This window comes from Eubalaena glacialis, chromosome 17 (genome assembly GCF_028564815.1).
Source record: "Eubalaena glacialis isolate mEubGla1 chromosome 17, mEubGla1.1.hap2.+ XY, whole genome shotgun sequence".
Taxonomy (NCBI): domain Eukaryota; kingdom Metazoa; phylum Chordata; class Mammalia; order Artiodactyla; family Balaenidae; genus Eubalaena; species Eubalaena glacialis.
The window spans coordinates 58,230,052-58,252,797 of NC_083732.1; the positions used below are offsets into that span (position 1 = coordinate 58,230,052).

At 35.4% G+C, this 22,746-nt stretch overlaps 1 protein-coding gene across 11 annotated transcripts in view; it reads left to right on the top strand.

Annotated features, from left to right (window-relative positions):
• The window catches only part of OXR1 (oxidation resistance 1), a 633,889-nt gene that overhangs the window by 602,315 nt on the left and 8,828 nt on the right, over window positions 1-22,746 (top strand). For 9 of the 11 annotated variants that reach the window (XM_061171297.1, XM_061171296.1, XM_061171300.1 and 6 more), the window contains 3 exons: window positions 14,385-14,465; window positions 16,427-16,552; window positions 17,336-17,488. In XM_061171297.1, the coding sequence (XP_061027280.1) occupies window positions 14,385-14,465; window positions 16,427-16,552; window positions 17,336-17,488 (360 nt within the window). The remainder of the gene's footprint in view (window positions 1-14,384; window positions 14,466-16,426; window positions 16,553-17,335; window positions 17,489-22,746) is intronic. The other 2 variants (XM_061171299.1, XM_061171301.1) reach the window with 1 other exon arrangement.

Here is a 22,746-nt window from a genome sequence, read left to right on the forward strand (position 1 = left end):
TTGCATTGAATCTGTAGATTGCCTTGGGTAGTGTAGTCATTTTAACAATATTAATCCTTTCAGTCCATGAACACAGTGTATCTTTCCATCTGTTTGTGTCATCTTCAATTTCTTTCATCAGTGTACTACAGTTTTTCAAGTATAGGACCATTACCTCCTTAGGTAAGGTTATTCCTAGGTATTTTATTATTTTTGATGTGATGGTAAATGAGATTGTTTCCTTAATTTCTCTTTCTGATAGCTTGTTGTTGGTGTATAGAAATGAAATAGATTTCTGTATATTAATTTAGTATCCTGCAACTTTACCAAATTCATTGATGATCTATAGTAGTCTTTTGGTGGCATCTTAAGGATTTTCTATGTATAGTATCATACCATCTGCAAATAGTGACAGTTTTACTTCTTCCTTTCCAATTTGTATCTCTTTTTTTTTCCCCTTGTTTAATTGCTATAGTTAAGATTTCCAGTACTGTGTTCAATAAAAGTGACAAGATTGGGCATCCTTGTCTTATTCCTTATCTTAGAGGAAGTGCTTTCAGCTTTTCACCATTGAGTGTAATATTAGCTGTGAGCTTCTCGTACATGGCCTTTATTATGTTGAGGTATGTTCCCTCTATACCCACTTTCTGGAGTGTTTTCATCATAAATGGATGTTGAATTTTGTCAAAAGCTTTTTCTGCATCTAGCAAGATGGTCATATGGTTTTTATTCTTCAATTTGTTAATGTGGTATATCACACTGATTGATTTGCAGATATTGAGCCATCCTTTCATCCCTGGGATAAATCCCACTTGCTCATGGTGTATGATCCTTTTAATGTTTTGTTGGATTCAGTTTTCTAATATTTTGTTGAGGATTTTTGTGCCAATGTTTATCAGTGATATTAGCCTGTAATTTTTTTTGTGTGTGATATCTTTGGTTTCAGTATCAGGGTAATGTTGGCCTCATAGAATGAATTCAGAAGTATTCTTTTCTCTTCAGTGTTTTGGAATAGTTTGAGAAGGGTAGGTGTTAACTCTTTGCTAAATGTTTGGTACAATTCACCTGTTAAGCCGTCTGGTCCTAGACTTGTTTGATGGGAACTTTTATTACTAATTCAGTTTCATTACTGGTATTTGGTCTGTTCACATTTTCTCTTTCTTCCTGGTTTATGCTTGGGAGATTGTACATTTGTAGGAATTTGTCCATTTCTTCTAGGTTGTCCATTTTATTGTCATATAGCTGTCTGCAGTAATCTGTTATGATTTCTCTTCCTTTTTCATTTCTGATTTTATTGAATTGGGCCCTCTCTCTTTTTTCCTTGATGAGTCAGGCTGAAGGTTCATCAGTTTTGTGTATCTTTTCAAAGAACCATCTCTTAGTTTCACTAATCTTTTCTATTTTTTTTTTTTTAGTCTCCATTTCATTTATTTCTGCTTCTATCTTTATGATTTCTTTCCTTCTACTAACTCTGTGTTTTGTTTGTTCTTTTTCTAGTTCTTTTAGGTGTAAGGTTAGGTTGTTTATTGGAGATTTTTCTTGTTTCCTGAGGTAAGCTTGTATTGCTATATACTTCCCTTTTTTAACTGCTTTTGCATCCTATAGATTTTGGATCATTGTGTTTCATTTTCATCTGTCTCCAGGTATTTTTTGATTTCTTCAGTGATCCATTGTTTGTTTAGTAGGATATTGTTTAGCCTCCATATATTTGTGTTTTTTGCAGTTTTCTTGTAGTCGATTTCTAGTCTCATATCACTCTGGTCAGATAAGATGCGTAATATGATTTCAATTTTCTTAAATTTACTGAGGCTTGTTTTGTGGCCTAGCATGTGATGTATCTTGGAAAATGTTTCATGTGCACTTGAAAAGAATGTATACTCTGCTGCTTTTGGACGCAGTATTCCATATATATCTATTAACTTCATCTGGTCTAATGTGTCATTTAAGGCCAGTGTTCCCATATTGATTTTCTGTCAGGATGATGTAAGTGGGGTGTTAATGGCCTCTGCTATTACTGTGTTACTGTCAGTTTCTTCCTTTATTTCTGTTAATATTTTCTGTGTTAGGTGGTCCTATGTTGGGTGCATATATATTTACAGTTGCTATATCTTCTTCCTGGATTGATCCTTTGATCATTACGTAAGGCCCTTCTTTGTGTCTTGTAACAGCCTTGTTTTAAAGTATTTTGTCTGATAGAAGTAGTGCTACCCTGACTTTCTTTTGATTTCCTTTTGCATGGAATATGTTTTTCTATCTCCTCATTTTCAGTCTGTGTGTGTCTGACTTCTTAAGACAGCATATATACAGGTCTTGTTTTTGTATGCATTCAACCACTTCATGACTTTCGATTGGAGCATTTAGTCCATTTACATTTAAAGTTATTATTGATCTGTATGTACTTATTGCCATTTTGTTAATTGTTTTTGCAGTTCTTTTTTGTTCCTTTTTTTTGTTCTCTTCCCTTGTGATTTGATAACTATCTTTAGTGTTACGTGCAGATGCCCTTCTCATTTTTGTGTGTGTATCTGTTATAGATTTTTGGTTTGTGGTTACCATGAGGTTTTTATACACACACACACAGCGAGCTAGCAATCTATATATGTATGTGATTATTTTAAATTGCTGTTCTCTTAATTTCAAATGCATTTCAACAACCCTGCATTTTTACTCTTCTCTCTTCACGTTTGCTGCTTTTGACATATTTAACACTTTTTTCTTTTGAGTATCCCTTAAATGTTTATCATGGATGTAGATGGTTTTACTACTTTTGTCTTTTAACCTTCCTACTAGCTTTTACGCAGTTGATTTACTACCTATTTGCTTTTACCAATGAGCTTTTTTCTTTAGTAATTTTCATGTTTCCAGTTGTGGCCTTTTCTTTTTCACTTAGAGAAGCCCGTTTAACATTTCTTGTAAAGCTGATTTGGTGAACACTTTTACGTTTTGCTTGTCTGTAAAACTTTTAATGTCTCCATCAAATCTGATTGAGAGCCTTGCCAGGTAAAGTATTCTCAGTTGTAGGTTTTTCCCTTTCATCATTTAAAATATATCGTGCTACTTCCTTCTATCCTGCAGTGTTTCTACTAAAAATTCAGCTCATAGTCTTACGGGAGTTCCTTGTATATAAGTTGTTGCTTTTACCTTGCTGCCTTTAATATTCTCTTTATTTTAAATTTTTGCCATTTTAATTACAGTGTGTCTTGCTGTGGTCCTCTTTGGGTTGATCATGTTTGGAACTCTGTGTGTCCTAGACCTGGATGTCTGTTTCCTTTCCTAGGTTAGGGAAGTCTTCAATGATTATGTCTTCAGGTATTTTCTCTGCCCCTTTCTCTCTTCTTCTGTGACTCCTAGAATGCGAACGTTAGCACACTTGATGTTGTCCTAGAGGTCACTTAGTGTCCTCATTTCTTTTTATCCTTTCTCTTTTTTTCTGTTCCACTTCTGTGATTTCCACTACTCTTGTCTTCCAGCTCGCTTATCCATTCCTCTGTGTCATTTAGTCTAATGTTGATTCCTTCTAGTGTATTTTTCATTTTACTTTCTGGATTCTTCACCTCTGTTTGGTTGTTCCTTTATATTTTCTAACTCTTTGTTAAACACTTATGATTTCTCACTCTGTTCATCCGTTTTTCTCCTGAGTTCTTTGATCATATCATGATCATTACCTTGGTCCCAGGTCTAGTGCCTGTGTACTGGTTGATGGGCCCTCTGGTAGGCTGGGCAATGTACAGGGGAGGCTGTGGGCTCAGGGGTTCTTAAGGCAGCCTGGCTGCTGTTGGGTGGTGCTGTGTCCCTGCTCAGTTAGTTGCTTGGCCTGAGGCACCTGGTACTGGTGCCTATAGGTTGGTGGGCAGGGCTGGGTTCAGGTGCTAATAAGGTAATGGGAAGATTCCAAATGGCACTTGCCAGCATCAATGTCCCCATGGTAGAACAAGCTCCTAAAGATGGCTTCTGCCAGGGTATGTGTCCCCAAGGTAAGCTCCTTTTGCCTCCTGCCTCTCCAGGAGACTCCAAGATCAACAGGCAGGTCTAACTCAGGCTCCTTTCAAATTACTGCTTCTGTCCCCAGTCCCAGAGTGTGTACACCCTCTTAAGAGTGAAGTCTCTATTTCCTACAACCCTCTGGGTCTCCCAAAAGGAAGCCCCACTTGCCTTCAAAGTCAAACATTCTGGGGGCTTGTCTTTCCAACACAGGACCCCTGGGTTTGGGAGCCTGATGTGGGGCTCAGACTCCTTGGGGAGAACTTCTGCAATAATTATTCTTCTGTTTCTGGTTCACCTACCAGAGGTATGGTCTTGACTGTACCATGACTCCACCCCTACTGCCCATCTTCATTATATCTATAGTTGTAAAAGATCTTTTCCGATAGGTTCTGGTCTGTTTCACTGATAGTTGTTCTGTAAATAGTTGTAATTTTGGTGTGCTCATGTGCTCAGGGTCTTTCTGCTCAGCCATCTTGCTATGTTTTCTTTATTTTTAAAGGCTGTTTTAGAGTTTATTCTGATAAATAACCTAAACTTTAATCTCTAATCATTTACTTGAAGCTGTTTATGTATTTGATATACCCATATACTATATGCTGCCTTTTTAGTGTCTGTCAATAAATTGTAATTTATGTGAAGGTTATAAGCTCATTTTATAAGGGTATAAGTTTAATCAGATTAAAGTCACAAAATATTAAATAACAACATCATTTTTTTCTATCAATACTTCACTGAATTTTCTCATCTTTTCCTTTTTTTGTTGTTTTTAGGCCCTCATATAAGACAAGATGAATTTTTTTTTTGTATTTTAGGCTTTTATATTTGAAAACACATGACATGATGAATTACTTACATCTGTATAGAAATTAGCTCACAGGTAGAATTTTAAGAACAAATTTAAATGTAAAACTCTTTTCAGTGACCTCAGCTAATGATTATAATACTGATTAAAATATTAATAATTACTTATACTAACACTGTACACTTACCATGAGTTTTTTACTTAATCCTCAACCTGTGAAATATTGCTGCTTTCACCTTCATTTTACAAAACAGAGGCATATAACAGCCATACTCTGACCAATAAAGGTCAGAGCTGTGGTTTGAATCCAGGCATTCTGTTCTGGCTGTAAGCTGTGCCCTTAAATTCTTTGCTATACATGCTCTCAAAATCTTCAGACTATAACTAGGAGAAGGGGATTAACATTTATTTTGTACATTTGCTGTATCATTTTCTACTTTATATATATCTTACACATACTATTATTTATTCCTCATAAAGTGCCTAAGATATGATTATTATTTCCATTTGAAAGACCAGAAATTGAGAGATTAAGTACAGTTGCTCAAGTTCACAAAACTAATATAATCAGACTTCCTTATCCAGCAGTTCTTCATTCGATGGTTCTGCATTCGCAGATTCAACCAACCAGAGGTTAACAATATTTGGGAAAAAAATCCCAGAAAGTTCCAAAAAGCAAAACTTGAAGTTGCCACAATGCTGACAACTATTTACATAGCATTTACATTGTATTAGGTATTATAAGTAATATATAGATGATTTAAAGAGAGGATATGCATAGATTATATGCAAATACTGTGCCGTTTTCTATAAGGGACCTGAGCATCCATGGGTTTTGGTTTCTGTGAAGGTTTCTGGAACCAATCCCTCAGGCATATGTAGGAACGACTATTAAACAGAGTCAGAATTAAGACAGAGTTCTACAGCTAAACCTACTATACTATGTTGCCTACCTATAGTACATATTCATGGGAAGTTTTTTAACTAGTGTTTATGCCTTATTGTATAAAACATCTGCTTACTAATTATGTCACAACATAATTGAAAAAAAGACATATACACATATTCAGTGTAGAATATTTTTTCTTTATTTATTTGACTTAGTAGTTGAAAAGCATATTTATTACATATGTAAGTTGTGAGACATAATGATAAAATGAGTATTTGTGATCCCACTCACTCATTCACTACCCAGCTGAAGAGCTAGAACGTTACCAATGAAAGTGCATCATCCTGTGTGTTCTTTCTCTATCTCATCTCATGTCACCTCCAAATTGGTAATTCCCTCCGTGAATTTTGTGTTTGCCATTTCCCTGTTTTTCTTTAATTAATAGATTTTATTTTTTAGAGATTTTAGATTTTAGATTTACAGAAAAATTGAATGGGAAGTACAGAGAGCTCCCATATACCCCTTTCTCTCCAAACACAGTACCCCTGTTATTTACATCTTGTATTAATGGGGTACATGTTATAATTTATGAGCTAATATACATTATTATCACCCAAAGTCTGTAGTTTACATTAGGGTTCATTCTTTGTGTTACACATTCTATGGAATGACATGTATCTGCCATTACAGGATGATACAATGTAGTTTCATTGCCTTCAAAATGCCCTATGCTCCATCTGTTCATCCCTCCTTCCCTCTACCTGAGAACCATTGATGTTTTTAATCTTTCTATAGTTTTGCCTTTTCCAGAGTATCATCTAGTTGGAATCGTATCATATGTAGCTTTTTCATATTGGCTTCTTTCAGTTAGTAAAATGCATTTAAGGTTCCTCCCTGTCTTTTCATGGCTTGATAGCTCATTTCTTTTTAGTGCTGACATTTAACATTCCATTTTCTCAGTGTACCACAGTTTATCTATTCACCTATAAAAGGACATTTTGGTTACTTCCAAGTTTTGACACTTATACTAAATAAAAGGTTGTTATAAACATTCATGTGCAGATTTTATGTGGACCTAAGTTTTCAGCTCATTTAGGTAAATACCAAGGAGTGTGACTGCTGGATTGTATAATAAGAGTATGTTTAGTTTTGTAACAGAAACTGCCAAACTGTTTTCCAAAGTGGCTGTACCATTTTGTGCTCTACCAACAATGAATGAGAGTTCCTGCTGCTCTACATCCTCACCAGCATTTAATATTGTCAGTGCTTTCATTCTAAATAGGTGTGTAGTGGTATCCCATTGTTATTTTAATTTGCATTTTTCTGATGACATATGACATAGAGCATCTTTTCATATTCTTACATGTCCAGATCTTTAGTTCATGTTTTGTTTGTTCTCTTGTTGTTTTTTAAGAGCTCTTTGTATATTTTGGATAACATATTTATCAGCAATGTATTTTGCAAAGATTTTCTCCCAGTCTGTGGATTATTTTTTTTATTCTCTTGACAGTGTCTGTTACAGAGCAGACGTTTTTAATTATAATGAAATCCAACTTACTAGTTTTTTTTTATGGATCATGGTTTTGGTGTTCTATCTAAAAATGCATCTTCAAACCCATCTTCACCTAGATTTTTTTCTGTATTATCTTCTAGTTGTTTTATAGTTTTGCATTTTACATTTAGGTTGATGATCCATTTTGAGTTAATTTTTGTGAAAAGTATAAGGACTTTGTCTAGATTAACTTTTTTGCGTGTGGTTGTCCAGTTGTTCCACCACTATTTGGTAGAAGACCATCCATTCTTCATTGCATTATCTTTGCTTCTTTGTCAAAAATCAATTGACTGTATTTGTGTGAGTCTATATGTAGGTGCTCTCTTCCATTCCACTGATCTGTTTGTTCTTTTGCCAGTATCACAATCTTGATTACTTTATAGTAAGTCTTGAAGTTGAATAGTGTCAGTCATTCAGTTTTGTTCTTTTTCTTCATTATTGTGTTGGCATTGGGATCTTTCTACATAAACTTTAAATAATCAGTTTGCCTATATCCACAAAATAACTTGGTGGGATTTTTATTGGAATCGTGTTGAGTCTGTAGACCAAGTTGGGAAAAACTGATAATCTTGACAGTATTGTCTTCCTATCCATATATATGAACATGGAATATCTCTTCATTTATTTAAATCTTCTTTGATTTCTTTCTTCAAAATTTTGTACTTTTCTTCATGTATTTCATTTTTTTCCATACTAATATAAATAGTATGGTTTTACATTTCAGATTCCAATTACTCATTGCTGATATATAGAAAAGCAGTTGACTTTTGTATATAACCTTGTATCCTGCAAGCCTACTATGATTGCTTATTAATTCCAGTAGTTTTTGGATGATTCTTTAGAATTTTCTTTATAGACAGTTATGTCATCTACTAAGAGTTTTATTCCATCCTTCTCAATCTGTATACCTTTTATTTCCTTTTCTTGTTTTACTGCATTAGCTAGGTCTTCCAGTACAATGTTGAATAGGAGTGGGAAAGTATTTCATTTTTCACCATTATGTATGATGTTAATTGTAGGATTTTTTCGTTAGATGTTCTTTATCAAGTTGCAGGAGTTACCCTCTATTTCTAGGTTGCCGGGAGTTTTTATAATGAATGTTAGATTTTGACTAATGCTTTTTCTGCATCTATTTATGTGTAATAGATTATATCAGTTGATTTTCAAATGTTGAAATACCTTGCATATCCCTTGCATACCTGGAATTAAATCCCACTTGGTCATTGTATAGAAATCTTTTTTATACATTGTTGGATTCAATTTGGTAATATTTTGTTGAGGTTTTTTTGCATGTATGTTCATGAGAGATATTGGTCTGTAGTTTGTCTTACAATGTCTTTGTTTATTTTTTATTAAGGTAGTGCTGACCTCATAGAATGAATTGGGAAGTATTTTCTCTGCTTCTGTTTTTCTGGAAGAGATTGTAGAGAGTTAGTATAATTTCTTCCTTAAATGTTTAATTGAATTCACTAGTGAATCTATCTGGATTCACTGAAGATGCTCCAGAGCTAGAGATCATACCACTTTGGGTTTCTTTGTAAGTACAAAATCAGCTGCCGTGGTGTATGCATTTTTGCTTTGCAAAAGTCAATATAATTATATTGGCCAGAATGAAAATCTGTTCAGTTTTTCCTTTCTTCTATTATCATGTCTATCATAGCACTCAACAAGTTTGCATAGCTTTTGATAGAGTTACCTTGATGTTTACTGGTAGCTAATTCATTTTAGTTGGCTAGAACTGGGCCTGGTACTTTCTGTTTTGCAAGGCTATTAATTACTAATTCAATTTATTTAGTAGATATAGGGCTGTTCAGATGATTTGTTTCTTCTGTGTGAGTTTAGTGATTTGTGTCTTTCAAGGAATTGGTCCATTTCATCTAGGTTTTCAAATTCATAGGTATAGAGTTGTTTATAATATTCCTTTATTTTCCTTTATTATCAATAATGATGGCCTGTCTTCATTTATGATATAATTTATTTGTGTGTTCTTTTTCTTATTTTAGTTAGCCTGGCTAGAGGTTTATCAAGTTTATTGATCTTTCCATAGAACTAGTTTTTGGTTTTGTTGAGTTTTCTCTATTGATTTTCTGTTTTCAATTTCACTGATTTCTACTCTGATTTTTTTCTATTATTTCTTTTCTTCGACTTCAGATTTAAATTGCTCTTCTTTTTCTAGTTTACTAAAATGGAAGCTGAGATTATTGATTTTAGATCTTTCTCTTTTCTTGCATATGCATGCAGTGCTATAAATTTTCCTCTTAATTCCTGCTTTCACTGTATCCCAAAATTTTGGTAAGTTATATTTTTGTTTTTATTTAGTTCAGAATATTTTAAATGTCTCCCAAGACTTTAATGATTATGTGTTAATTAGCAGTGTGTTGTTCTAAAGTAATTTGGGATTTTCGCACTATTTCTCTGTTACTGATTTCTAGTTTAATTTCATTGTGGTCTGAGAGCATACTTTATGATTTATATTGGTTAAGGTATGTTTTATGTTCCAGAATGTGTTCTATCTGAGTGAATGTTCCATGTGAGCTTGAGAAGAATATGTATTCAGCTGTTGTTGGATGGAGTATTCTATACATGTCAATTAGATCCAACTAATTGAGAATACTGTTCAGTTCAGCTATGTCCTTACTGATTTTCTGTCAGATTTGCAAATTACTGATAGAGGAGTTTTGAAGTCTCCAACTATAATAGTGAATTAATATATCTCAAGATTATGTAATGAGTGTTCTTTTCCCCTGATATGCTGTGGGGAAAACAAGATTATTCCCTTTTTGTGAGATTCACTTCTTACGTTTATTGTTCCATGAGGCTAGTATAATATATACATATTGTAATTGAATGGTTTTGAGTAGTTAACAGGTTTCTTTTTGACTAAAAGAAGAGTGAATATATCTGCCTTCTTAGGAAATTCTATGTGAGTCATCTGCAGATATACTTAACAGGATGTAATTTTAAATATAAAAGATTTCTTCAAATCAAAACTTCAGTAATGTGTTCTGTTTTGTATTCATTCTGGATTTAATCCTTTTTTCCCCTCTATTAATTCTACTTTCTAGTTACCTAATTTATGATTCTCTATTTGCTCCTTTTATATTTTATTTAAGTTACGGAAGTGTATTTTGAAAACAGTAGTTTTAATTTAAGGCAAAAAGGAGTTTTAACATAATCCAGGTCTTATTTTGTGGTAAGACTTTGTCATATATTATGAAATATAGAAGAGAATGTTATATAACTTCAGGATGCTGTTGTATGCCCTTTTTTGTTAGCTACAACAGCTCAACTTTAATTTCCTCCTTTTAAAAAATATTTTTGGATTCCAAAGTAAATATAAATGGCATTGTTAAGTAACATTTTTCTTTCTACCCCATCTTCCTTTACTAAGGAATAAAAGTAAGGCATAAGTGAGAAATAAAAATTACACATTCACAGATATCTTTTTTAGTCTGCAAGGCAGTTGGGGGAAGGGAGGTTTTTGGCTTGTTTATGGTGTAATCTCAGGGGGAAATACTGGAATATCCTGGAAGGAGGACTGTTAGACCGATGTTAGACTGAAGCTCTTTTCTTTCTAGGAGAGCATGTTCTTATTCATGGGATTTGCAGCAACTATACATTTCCTCTATATTCAGCTTCTGTTCTGGTTGTTGTTGTTATTAGTCTCTTTGTAATAGAGATGGGTAGATTTAATTCTGCCTTTACATTTGTAATTTGTTGAAAATAAATGCTCTCACTTTGTGAGAGTCCTTTGTCAAAAACTGAAGAGACTAGAGAGTAGCACTTAATTCTGCAGAGGGTAGTTCATTAGTATTTAGTTTCTGCAGATGGGATTTAGCAGTATATGCAAACCACTTTGCTCCTCAGGAAATGACTTTTTAGCCAGACAGTGAATACGGTTTTAGTTAGAAGGTCTTGATTTCCTCAACTGTGTACCTTTAATAATTGGGAGTGTGATACAGGACATTTTGTAGCAATCTGTCCATTTTCCACTTAGGTTTAATCTTTTGGGTAAAGTAATACATTCTGTACATGGAGTATGATTTAGCAAGGGGTTAAAAATTAATTTGAGACTAATTCCAGATCCACCATATATACTAGGAATCTATATCTCTTTATTCATTTATTTTGAGAGGAGGAAGTATATTTCTCTAGTTGAGGCAGGAGATAGATGGGCCCCAGGCTGAGCAGCTGGAGTTTATCCCCTGTGGACAGATTCTCCAAGATGAATACAATAGCAGGAGGAAGGAGAGGCTAAGCCCTGCCCACATGAAAGATAAAGGGACCACATACTTCTCATTCTCAGAGTCAAGGAGACCTTTCCCATTACACATGCGCAGAAAGGCTCCACAGAGGTCAAAAAGGGAGGGGGCGTCACCCCCATAGTAAGTGATGTCAACCTACCCATAGGCCTCTTCTCTAGAATTCCATCTTGGCTAAGAGATGCACGTGCACACATGGGAGGACCCTGAGATAAACCAATTACAGACTCAGAACCAGGCAAAGGAAGATAATTGGCCAAAGGGAACCCAGAAGAAATGCCCCGTACAAGTGAGGTAAACTACTACGAGCACACGACTCTCGACTCTCTGAGTCCACCCATGTGAGTCTATTCATACGTACCCTTTTTCCTCCTAATAAACACTTTACTTGTTTCACTACGTTTCATCTCTGGGAACTCATTTCTACAAAGCCGACGAGCCAGGGACCTTGTCGCTGGCCACTGTCCCTGGTGGTCTAGTGGCTAGGATTCAGCACTCTCACTGCCGAGGCCTGACTTCAGTCTCTGGCCGGGGAACCGAAATCCTGCTTGAAGCTGCTGCAGGCTGAGGCCACCCAAGATCATAGTCATTTGATTTCAAATCCTTTTTCTTTATTAGTTCACCTATTCTTTTGACAATATTGTATATCATCATTCATCACAGCATGAGTAAATATTTAAAGGTAAGGAAGTGGTGAGTTTATAAGTTCCAGAAAGGAATACAGTTTAAAAAAAAAAATGAATGAGGAAAGTAGATTTGTGACATTAAAGAAACTATGACTACCAGATGTTATAAGCTTATACTTATGATGGCAGTTTATGGTTCCCTCACTGATGATTCCTACTCTAAGTGATGTTGATACAATTAGATTATAACTGATCCCTTTTGTGAGCAAATTCAATTTTACTTTCATCCAGGAACTGTGTTTTATATGGTAAAAGGAAGAGCTTTCAGTGTAAGATCAGTGTTGAGTAGAGGAATAGAAAGAATGCAGAAGAATAGTTAAGTTATATAATTTGAAAATTCTTGTCTAGGAAACTCTCGATTAGACTGAATGCCATAGGAAAAGGAAGAAAGATATAACTGGTCATTAAATATTTTGTAGAGATTTCTTTTGCTGGTCTTAGAAAAGCAAGCTGTGATTTTTATTTTTTTACTTTTAGTACCTAATTTTTCTTTCATCTTTATTGAAAATTCTGTTGTTCTTAATTGAAAAATCTTTAATATTTTTAAATTAAACTTTCAGAATAGACAAAGTATACAAAATAGTTGAGTTCTTAAAACTGAAATACTTTAATATCAAAAATTAAAACCAAAAACAAATATGGAGACTCTTCAACATTATCCTTTAGTCCTTAGGGTAATTGATGGAAAATTAAGTAAAAGTAGTGTTAACCCCTATTTAGTCTGTGGTGGGCACTATACTCAATCCTTTATGTGCATTTCATTTCTTCGTTTTATTTACACAAAAACCCTATTTCGTATGTACTATTATTATTTCCACTGTTTTATGGAGAAATAGATAAGGAAGGGGGAAAACCTAGGTCCATCTGATTCCCCAGAGCTTGAAATCATAACTACTTTGGGTTTCTTTGTAAGTAGAGAGTCAGCTATCATATTGCAAGCATTCTCGCTTTTCAAAAGTCAATCTAATAATAATGGCCAGAATGGAAAATCTGTTCGGTTTCTTTTCCTTTTTTCTATTCTCATGTCTTTGATTGCTTTCAACAAGTTTGCAGCTCTTCATAGAAGTAGCTAATTCGTTTTAGTTGACTGGAACAAGAACCTTTTAAAACCTAGGTTAGTTTAAAAATCTAAACCTTTTATGGGTCAGTTGGTTTAACTGCATTTTGTGGCCAGAACCTCTACACATAATTGATTGATCACAAGAGGAATTTGTCATAGGTCAGGAGAATTCAGCACATATTTATAGCACCACCAGAGTTCACTATATTATGCTTACTGTTTTAGGAATTATGTCATGATCTGAAAAAGCTGTAGCTGTTGTGTCAGTCTGAGGAAACTTGTCTGTTTTCGTGGGCTTTTTATAATAATATTTATCTGTCAGACATGGCTTTCAAATTCAGCACCGTGCAAGAGACTGGTCTAGGCAATTACAGAAGATATAGAATTTCGCTTAGAAATTTAGAGTGTAAGAAAGTCATTACGTTTTAGTCACAAATAACTGCTACAGTACCAACTACAAAGAATTACTGTAGAGGAAAGGCAAAAACTTTCAGTTCAGGATCATTTAGAAAGACTAAGTGGACATGCCTGAGAATGCTATTAGATATGCTTTTAAAAATCTAATTTTCTATTTCTGGAGCTTATTTTTCTTACTGTCTTAGGTTTTAAAATGTACTTCATATCTTTTTCTTGCTCCCCCACTTCTCTGTTCTGATACAGATCATATAGCATGGGTATGTTTGTTGCCTTTGCCTAGAAGAAATTTTTCCAGCATTGCCATTAGGATGTAACGTTTGAGTTAAACTGATTTAAAGGGGAGAGTTGAAACTACCATTTTCTTTGTAAACTGCAAGACAGATTTTAGATGTTATCTTTGATGTTAGCAAAGCATGTTACGTTTTATATAGCGTTTCTTTTATAAACGACTGTAATTCTATTTATTCAGTCAAATTCTGTCTATATGAACTTTAAGTTGTGCACTAGTAGTTATAAATAAACCTTAAGTTGTGTACTAGTAGTTAGTTGGATGTAGTAGTTAATAAGTTAAATTCATTCATGTGTATTTCACCATAGTTTAATATATAAATCTCTTGGATTTTCAGCATGGAGTGGGGAAAGAAATCCTGATTACAGTTCTCTTTCCCATTTAAATTTCTCCAATTTTTGTTTTGTTTTGGCTGTTTTTCTCAACTGTCAGTGGAATTATTGTCTTCCTGTCTCCATATTCAGGTAGTGTCAGTGGCTGAGTATCACCGCAGGATCGATGCTCTAAATACTGAAGAACTGCGCACACTCTGCAGACGTCTCCAGGTGCCCCCTTCAGTAGTTTAAACCCCTCCAGAGATTGAATACTCCCTGTTTTCAGTGTCTTTTGTCAGGGCAAATCTCTTTTCTGAAGGATTCGTTTTGACTGCAGCACTAAAATACCCCATCAGAAAATTCCTTTTGTATTAAAGAGTACAGTATTGCCTTGAAGAGCTGTAGGACTATCTTTTCTGGCATCTTTTCATTTGAAAAATGTTCAGAGGAATTTTCTGTTATTTTAGAACTGTTCTCAGTACTGTATTTCTTAGATTGATGAGGAGTTTTCATTTTACATTGGAAGAATGTCTTGGATTTGAGGTTGAATCTTTACTAAATGGAATCCGAAAGATGTGGTACTGTGGGAAAATGTTTAAAAATTTAACAGAAAGCAAGGTTCTCTTCTTTAAGGCTATTTCAGTTGTATCAACCCTACATCAAATATCATAATGAGATGAATTGTTTTTGTCCTTGAGGTTTTCCTGGTTGGTATTAGAAATACTTTGGAATAGTATAGATTAGGCACTACAACTAGATAAATTATTTAAAATTCTGTGAAATAATCTTTGTGATTTTTCAGGAATAAGAACTATATATTTGACCTCATTTTTCAGCTTTGTGTATTACTGTGTGTTTTCCTCTTCTTAATGAGATATGCTTTCATGGCTTTGCTAGAACTCCTGAATTTTTTTCTTTTCTTTTAATGCTTCTCATGCTGCCTTGGATTTTTTTTAACCTTTCACATCATCAAAATAAGGGTAAAACATGATAATGATGTGAAAGAATTAATATAGTTTTCATCAAAAAACAATACAGTTCTAGAACATGTATTGGTTGAAAATATATGTTGTTTAGGTTTGGTAAGAAATCTGTTAAAGGAACAAAATAAGTTAGCAAGATTTCATTCCTGCGTGGAATCACAGTCGTCGAGAATTGCTGCATTTTAGTTATCTGCTGCAATAGAATTCTGTTTTCCAATTTAAAAGTTTCATCAACAGTAGTTTCATATATTTTATTTTCTAATATTATTGCATTTTATATATTAAAATAAAATTAATATGAAAAAGTGCCAACAGAATAAATTGTACAGGAATTTAAGTTAATCAACGTTTCTGTCACTTTAAGAATATCACTGTTGTTTCATATATTTTATTTTCTAATATTATTCCATTTTACATATGAAAATAAAATTAATAGGAAAAAGTGCCAACAGAATAAATTGTATAAGAATTTGTTTTGATTTAATCAACATTTTTATCATTTTAAGAATATCAGTGAGATCATTTCCATCAAGCAAAAGCATACATACTTTTTAGTGCATCACATTGTTCTAATTTAAAAAATAGGTTTGTGAAAAAGTTAACTTTTAAATGTATTGTTTGGTTCAGCTAGATAAAAAAATTTCATGCTTAGAAAGTAAAAATTAAAAAGGCATTTCTAAAAATAATGATAACCTTTTCAGTGAAGCAGATAAATTCACATACACATGCACACCAATGAAACATTATACTTTTTTTTTTGGACTATTTTTTTAATTAAAATTTTGGCACCCAGGAAGTTTTCCTAATTACTTTTGGCAAATTTTATGTTTACCATGAAAAAATAATCTCACATATTTTAAATAGCACAGATAAAAAGCAAGCTAGCTGGCTCATTTTTTGCCCTTGAACAGAAAAATTAAAGTTTCCATGCAGCTTAACCTCTTTTTACCAGAAATGTGGAGTTTATCATTCAATACCTGTCCTTCCTCATGTAGTAGATGAGAAAAATGTCTGCTTATAAAAAAACTTTTTCTGCATTGGACATGCCATTGTTATTAGATGGAGCATCTTTTTCCTATTCTAAAATCCTAAATTAAAGCTTTAGCCACCTTTTTTAAGGTATAAGGTTTTATTTCTCTCAAAAGGCTAAAATTTTTGAAGGTTTGTTGCCGTTCTGTATTAATATGTTGCTGCTGTTTACTTCTTTAGATTACTACAAGGGAAGATATAAATTCAAAGCAGGTTACTCCAGTGAAAGCAGACCTGGAATCTGAATCTTTTCGACCAAACCTAAGTGATCCCAGTGAACTCTTACTGCCAGATCAAATTGAAAAGGTATGACATACCCACATATGGGCATTTCTGAGTGTGTGCCATGAGAATAAAATAGCCTGTTTTCAGTTGTTTTGAAAACTGAAGAAGCAGGGCTATTGTTCCTAGTCTTAGTCTCCAATGAAGAAAAAGTAAACAAAATATAGCAACTAATGTAATAGAAGATATTAGGAGATTTGGGTAAGCAGATGTTAAAATAAATAACAGTAGCAATTTAGGTGAGACAATATAATGGCCAGTATTTAATTTCTTATTGTGTGCCAGTTACTTGCTTTATATGGGTAATCTAATGTAGTTGTTGCAGCCCCCATAGGAATTGGATGCTCTTATTGTCACATTTTGTAAGTGAAGAAACTTGGGTGCCGAGAGGTTACGTAAATGTTCAAAGCCATACAGTTATAACATATTGAAGCTTGATTTCGAATTCTGATAGTCTGCCTCTGGATTTGAGAGGTTATTAATAATCAAGCTAACAGTTCGTCAAATATTTTTGTTAATTTGATACAGAGGATGCAAACAATAATTAATCCATGTTTCTTGCCTCTATTCTAATCTGTATATTGTTTGGTATGACTGTTTCTTTTCCTAATGAACAATTAATATGTCATACTGAGAAATGTACTGTTATTCTTCAAGCATCTCAGTATCTTTGACAATGATATTTTTCTACTGTTATTTTTGTAGGCTGCATTTTATAAAGTACTATTAAATTCCAACTGGCATTAGTATCGTACAGATTAACAATAAGCAACTATTGAGTATGTGTTAACAATTTATTTTTCAAAGCTTGCCAAGCATCTTCCACCAAGAACAATTGGCTATCCATGGACTCTTGTTTATGGTACTGGGAAGCATGGTACAAGCTTGAAGACCCTTTATCGAACAATGACAGGTTTAGACACTCCAGTGCTGATGGTGATTAAAGACAGTGATGGGCAGGTATGAAAAATAACAACATAGACACCTTACCTTTTAAGAGATGGTAGTAACAGTAACGTTAGCATGTTCTTTTGATAAAAATTTTCATTAGTACATTTTATTAAGTTTAACTGGTAATTATTGAGTGCTTTTGATATGCAAGGCAATGCTGAGTCCTACAGAGGGATAGATATGAACATGAATAATTAAACAGTTCCTGCCGTCAAAGGAATTATAATCTGGTAGAAAAGAATACTAAAGTATGCGAGTATCTCTAAAGCCAAGCAAAATATGCCTAGTATAGTTAGAACCTACAAAAAGTAAAAGGGGTGTTTAGATTGTTCATTCCTATCTAAGGGAGATAAGAATGAGGTTCAGGGAAATAGTGGAAATTGACAGTCTTGAAATGTGGGTAAATTTTAGAAAGTTAAAGATAATCGTGAGAGATAGCTTCTAGATGACAGAGGAGTAAGACGTGGAGATCACCTTCCTCCCCACAAATACATAAAACATACATCTACATGAGGAGCAGCTCCTACAGAACACCTACTGAACTCTGGCAGAAGACCTCAGACTTCCCAAAAGGCAAGAAACTCCCCACGTACCTGGGTAGGGCAAAAGAAAAAAAAAAAAAAAACATAAACGAAAGAATAGGGATGGGACCTGCACCTCTGGGAGGGAGCTGTGAAGGAGGAAAAGTTTCCACATACTAGGAAGCCCCTTCACTGGCAGAGATGGCAGGTGGGTGGGGGGAAGCTTCAGAGACACGGAGGAGAGCGCAGCAACAGGGGTGCAGAAGGCAAAGCGGAGAGATTCCTGCACAGAGCATTGCTGCCGACCAGCACTCACCAGCCTGAGAGCCTTGTCTGCTCACGGGCCAGGGCGGGTGGGGGCTGGGAGCTGAGGCTCCGGCTTCAGAGGTCAGACCCCAGGGAGAGGACTGGGGTTCGCTGCATGAACACAGCCTGAAGGGGACTAGTGCACCACAGCTAGCCAGGAGGGAGTCTCGGAAAAAGTCTGGACCTGCCTAAGAGGCAAGAGACCATTGTTTCGGGGTGCGCAAGGAGAGGGGATTCAGAGCACCGCCTAAACGAGCTCCAGAGACGGGCGTGAGACGCAGCTATCAGCGCAGACCACAGAGATGGGTATGGAATGCTAAGGCTGCTGCTGCAGCCACCAAGAAGCCTGTGTGCAAGCACAGGTCACTATCCACACCTCCCCTCCCAGGAGCCTGTGCAGCCCGCCACTACTAGAGTCCCGTGATCCAGGGACAACTTCCCTGGGAGAACGCACAGCGCGCCTCAGGCTGTTGGAACATCACGTCGGCCTCTGCCGCCACAGGCTTGCCCCACATTCCGTACCCCACCCTCCCCCCTGGCCTGAGTGAGCCAGAGCCCCCTAATCAGCTGCTACTTTAACCTCATCCTGTCTGGGTGGGGAACAGATGCCTTCAGCGACCTACACGCAGAGGCGGAGCCATATCCAAAGCTGAACCCCAGGAGCTGTGCGAACAAAGAAGAGAAAGGGAAATCTCTCCATGCAGCCTCAGGAGCAGTGGATTAAATCTCCACAATCAAATTGATATACCCTGCATCTGTGGAATACCTAAATAGACAATGAATCGTCCCAAAATTGAAGAGGTGGACTTTGGGAGCAACTGTAGACTTGGAGTTTGATTTCTGCATCTAATTTGTTTCTGGTTTTATGTTTACCTTAGTTTAGTATTTAGAGCTTATTATCATTGGTAGATTTGTTATTGATTTGGTGCTCTCTTCCTTTTTTCTTCTTTTATATATATATATATATATTTTTTTTTTCCTTTTCTCCTTTCTTGAGTGTGTATGTATATGCTTCTTTGTGTGATTTTGTCTGTATAGCTTTGATTTTACCATTTGACCTAGGGTTCTGTCTTTTTTTCACTTTGTTTTGGTTCTCCTTAGTATAGTTTTTAGCACTTGTTATCATTGGTGGATTTGTTTTTTGGTTTGGTTGCTCTCTTCTTTCTTTCTTTCTTTTTTAATGTATTTTTTTATTTTTAATAATATATTTTTTATTTTAATAACTTTATTTTAATTTGTTTTTCATTCTTTCTTTCTTTCTTTTTTTTTCTCCCTTTTCTTCTGAGCCATGTGGCTATCAGGGTCTTGGTGCTCCAGCCAAGTGTCAGGCCTGAGCCTCTGAGGTTAGAGAGCCGAGTTCAGGACATTGGTCCACCAGAGACCTCCCGGCCCCACGTAATATCAAACGGCGAAAGCTCTCCCAGAGATCTCCATCTCAACATGAAGACCCAGCTCCACTCAACGACCACCAAGCTACAGTGCTGGACACCCTATGCCAAACAACTAGCAAGACAGGAACACAACCCCACCCATTAGCAGAGAGGCTGCCTAAAATAACAAGTTTACAGACACCCCAAAACACACCACCGGACGCGGTCCTGCCCACCAGAAAGACAAGATGCAGCCTCATACACCAGAACACAGGCATTAGTCCCCTTCACCAGGAAGCCTGCAAAATCCACTGAACCAACCTCACCCACTGGGGGCAGACACCAAAACTAACGGGAACTACGAACCTGCAGACTGTGAAAAGGAGACCTCAAACACAGTAAGTTAAGCAAAATGAGAAAACAGAGAAATACACAGCAGATGAAGGAGCAAGGTAAAAACCCACCAGACCAAACAAATGAAGAGGAAATAGGCAGTCTACCTGGAAAGGAATTCCGAGTAATGATAGTAAAGATGATCCAAAATCTTGGAAATAGAATGGAGAAAATACAAGAAACGTTTAACAAGGACCCAGAAGAACTAAAGAGCAAACAAACAATGATGAACAAAACAGTAAATATAATTAAAAATTCTCTAGAAGGAATCAATAGCAGAATACCTGAGGCAGAAGAACGGAGAAGTGACCTGGAAGATAGAGGAAATAACTACCACAGAGCAGAATAAAGAAAAAAGAATTGAGGACAGTCTCAGAGACCTTTGAGATAATATTAAATGCACCAACTTTTGATTTATAGGGGTCCCAGAAGAAGAAGAGGAAAAAAAAAGGGGCTGAGAAAATATTTAAAGAGATTATACTTGAAAACTTCCCTAATATAGGAAAGGAAATAGTCAAGTCCAGGAAGCACAGAGAGTCCCATACAGGATAAATCCAAGGAGAAACACGCCAAGACACATATTAATCAAGCTATCAAAAATTAAATACAAAGAAAAATATTGAAAGCAGCAAGGGAAAAGCAACAAATAACATACAAGGGAATCCCCATAGGTTAACAGCTGATCTTTCAGCAGAAACTCTGCAAGCCAGAAGGGAGTGGCAGGACATATTTAAAGTGATGAAAGGGAAAAACCTACAACCAAGATTACCCAGCAAGAATCTCATTCAGATTTGATGGAGAAATTAAAACCTTTACAGACAAGCAAAAGCTAAGAGAATTCAGCACCACCAAACCACCTTTACAACAAATGCTAAAGGAACTTCTCTAGGCAGGAAACACAAGAGAAGGAAAACACCTACAATAACAGACCCAAAACAATTAAGAAAATGATAATAGGAACATACATATCGATAACTACCTTACATGTAAATGGATTAAATGCTCCAACCAAAAGACATAGACTGGCTAAACGGATACAAAAACAAGACCCGTACATATGCTGTCTACAAGAGACTCACTTCAGACCTAGGGACACATACAGACTGAAAGTGAGGGAATGGAAAAAGATATTCCATGCAAATGGAAATCAAAAGAAAGCTGGAGTAGCAATCCTCATATCAGACAAAATAGACTTTAAAACAAAAACTATGACAAGAGACAAAGAAGTACACTACATAATGATCAAAGGATCAATCCAAGAAGAAGATATAACAATGGTAAATATTTATGCACCCAACATAGGAGCACCTCAATACATAAGGCAAATGCTAACAGCCATAAAAGGGGTAATCGACAGTAGCACAATCATAGCAGGGGACTTTAACAGCCCACTTTCACCAATGGACAGATCATCCAAAATGAAAATAAATAAGGAAACACAAGCTTTAAATGATACTTTAAACAAGATGGACTTAATTGATATTTATAGGACATTACATCCAAAAACAGCACAATACACTTTCTTCTCAAGTGCTCATGGACATTCTCCAGGATAGATCATATGTTGGGTCACAAATCAAGCCTTGGTAAATTTAAGAAAATTGAAATCGTATCAAGTATCTTTTCCGACCACAACACTATGAAACTAGATATCAATTACAGGAAAAATATCTGTGAAAAATACAAACACATGGAGGCTAAACAGTACACTTTTAAGTAACCAAGAGATCACTGAAGAAATCAAAGAGGAAAACAGAAAATACCTAGAAACAAATGACAATGAAAACACGACGACCCAAAACCTATGGGATGCAGCAAAAGCAGTTCTAAGAGGGAAATTTATAGCAATACAGTCCTACCTCAAGAAACATCTCAAATAAACAACCTAACCTTACAGCTAAAGCAATTAGAGAAAGAAGAACAAAAAACCCCCAAAGTTAGCAGAAGGAAAGAAATCATAAAGATCAGATCAGAAATAAGTGAAAAAGAAATGAAGGAAACAGTAGCTAAGATCAATAAAACTAAAATCTGGTTCTTTGAGAAGATAAAAAAAAATTGATAAACCACTAGCCAGACTCATCAAGAAAAAAAGGGAGAAGACTCAAATCAATAGAATTAGAAATGAAAAAGGAGAAGTAACAACTGACACTGCAGAAATACAAAGAATCATGAGAGATTACTACAAGCAACTCTATGCCAATAAAATGGACAACCTGGAAAATATGGGCATATTCTTAGAAAAGCACAACCTCCCAAGACTGAACCAGGAAGACATAGAAAATATAAACAGGCTAATCACAAGCACTGAAATTGAGAATGTGATTAAAAATCTTCCAACAAACAAAAGCCCAGGACCAGATGGCTTCACAGGCCAATTCTATCAACATTTCGAGAAGAGCTAACAACTGTCCTTCTCAGACTCTTCCAAAATATAGCAGAGGGAGGAACACTCCCAAACTCATTCTATGAGGCCACCATCACCCTGATACCAAAACCAAAGATGTCACAAAAAAAGAAAACTACAGACCAATATCACTGATGAACATCGATGCAAAAATCCTCAACAAAATACTAGGAAACAGAATCCAATAGCACATTAAAAGGATCATACACCATGATCAAGTGGGGTTTATCCCAGGAATGCAAGGATTCTTCAGTATACGCAACTCAATCAATG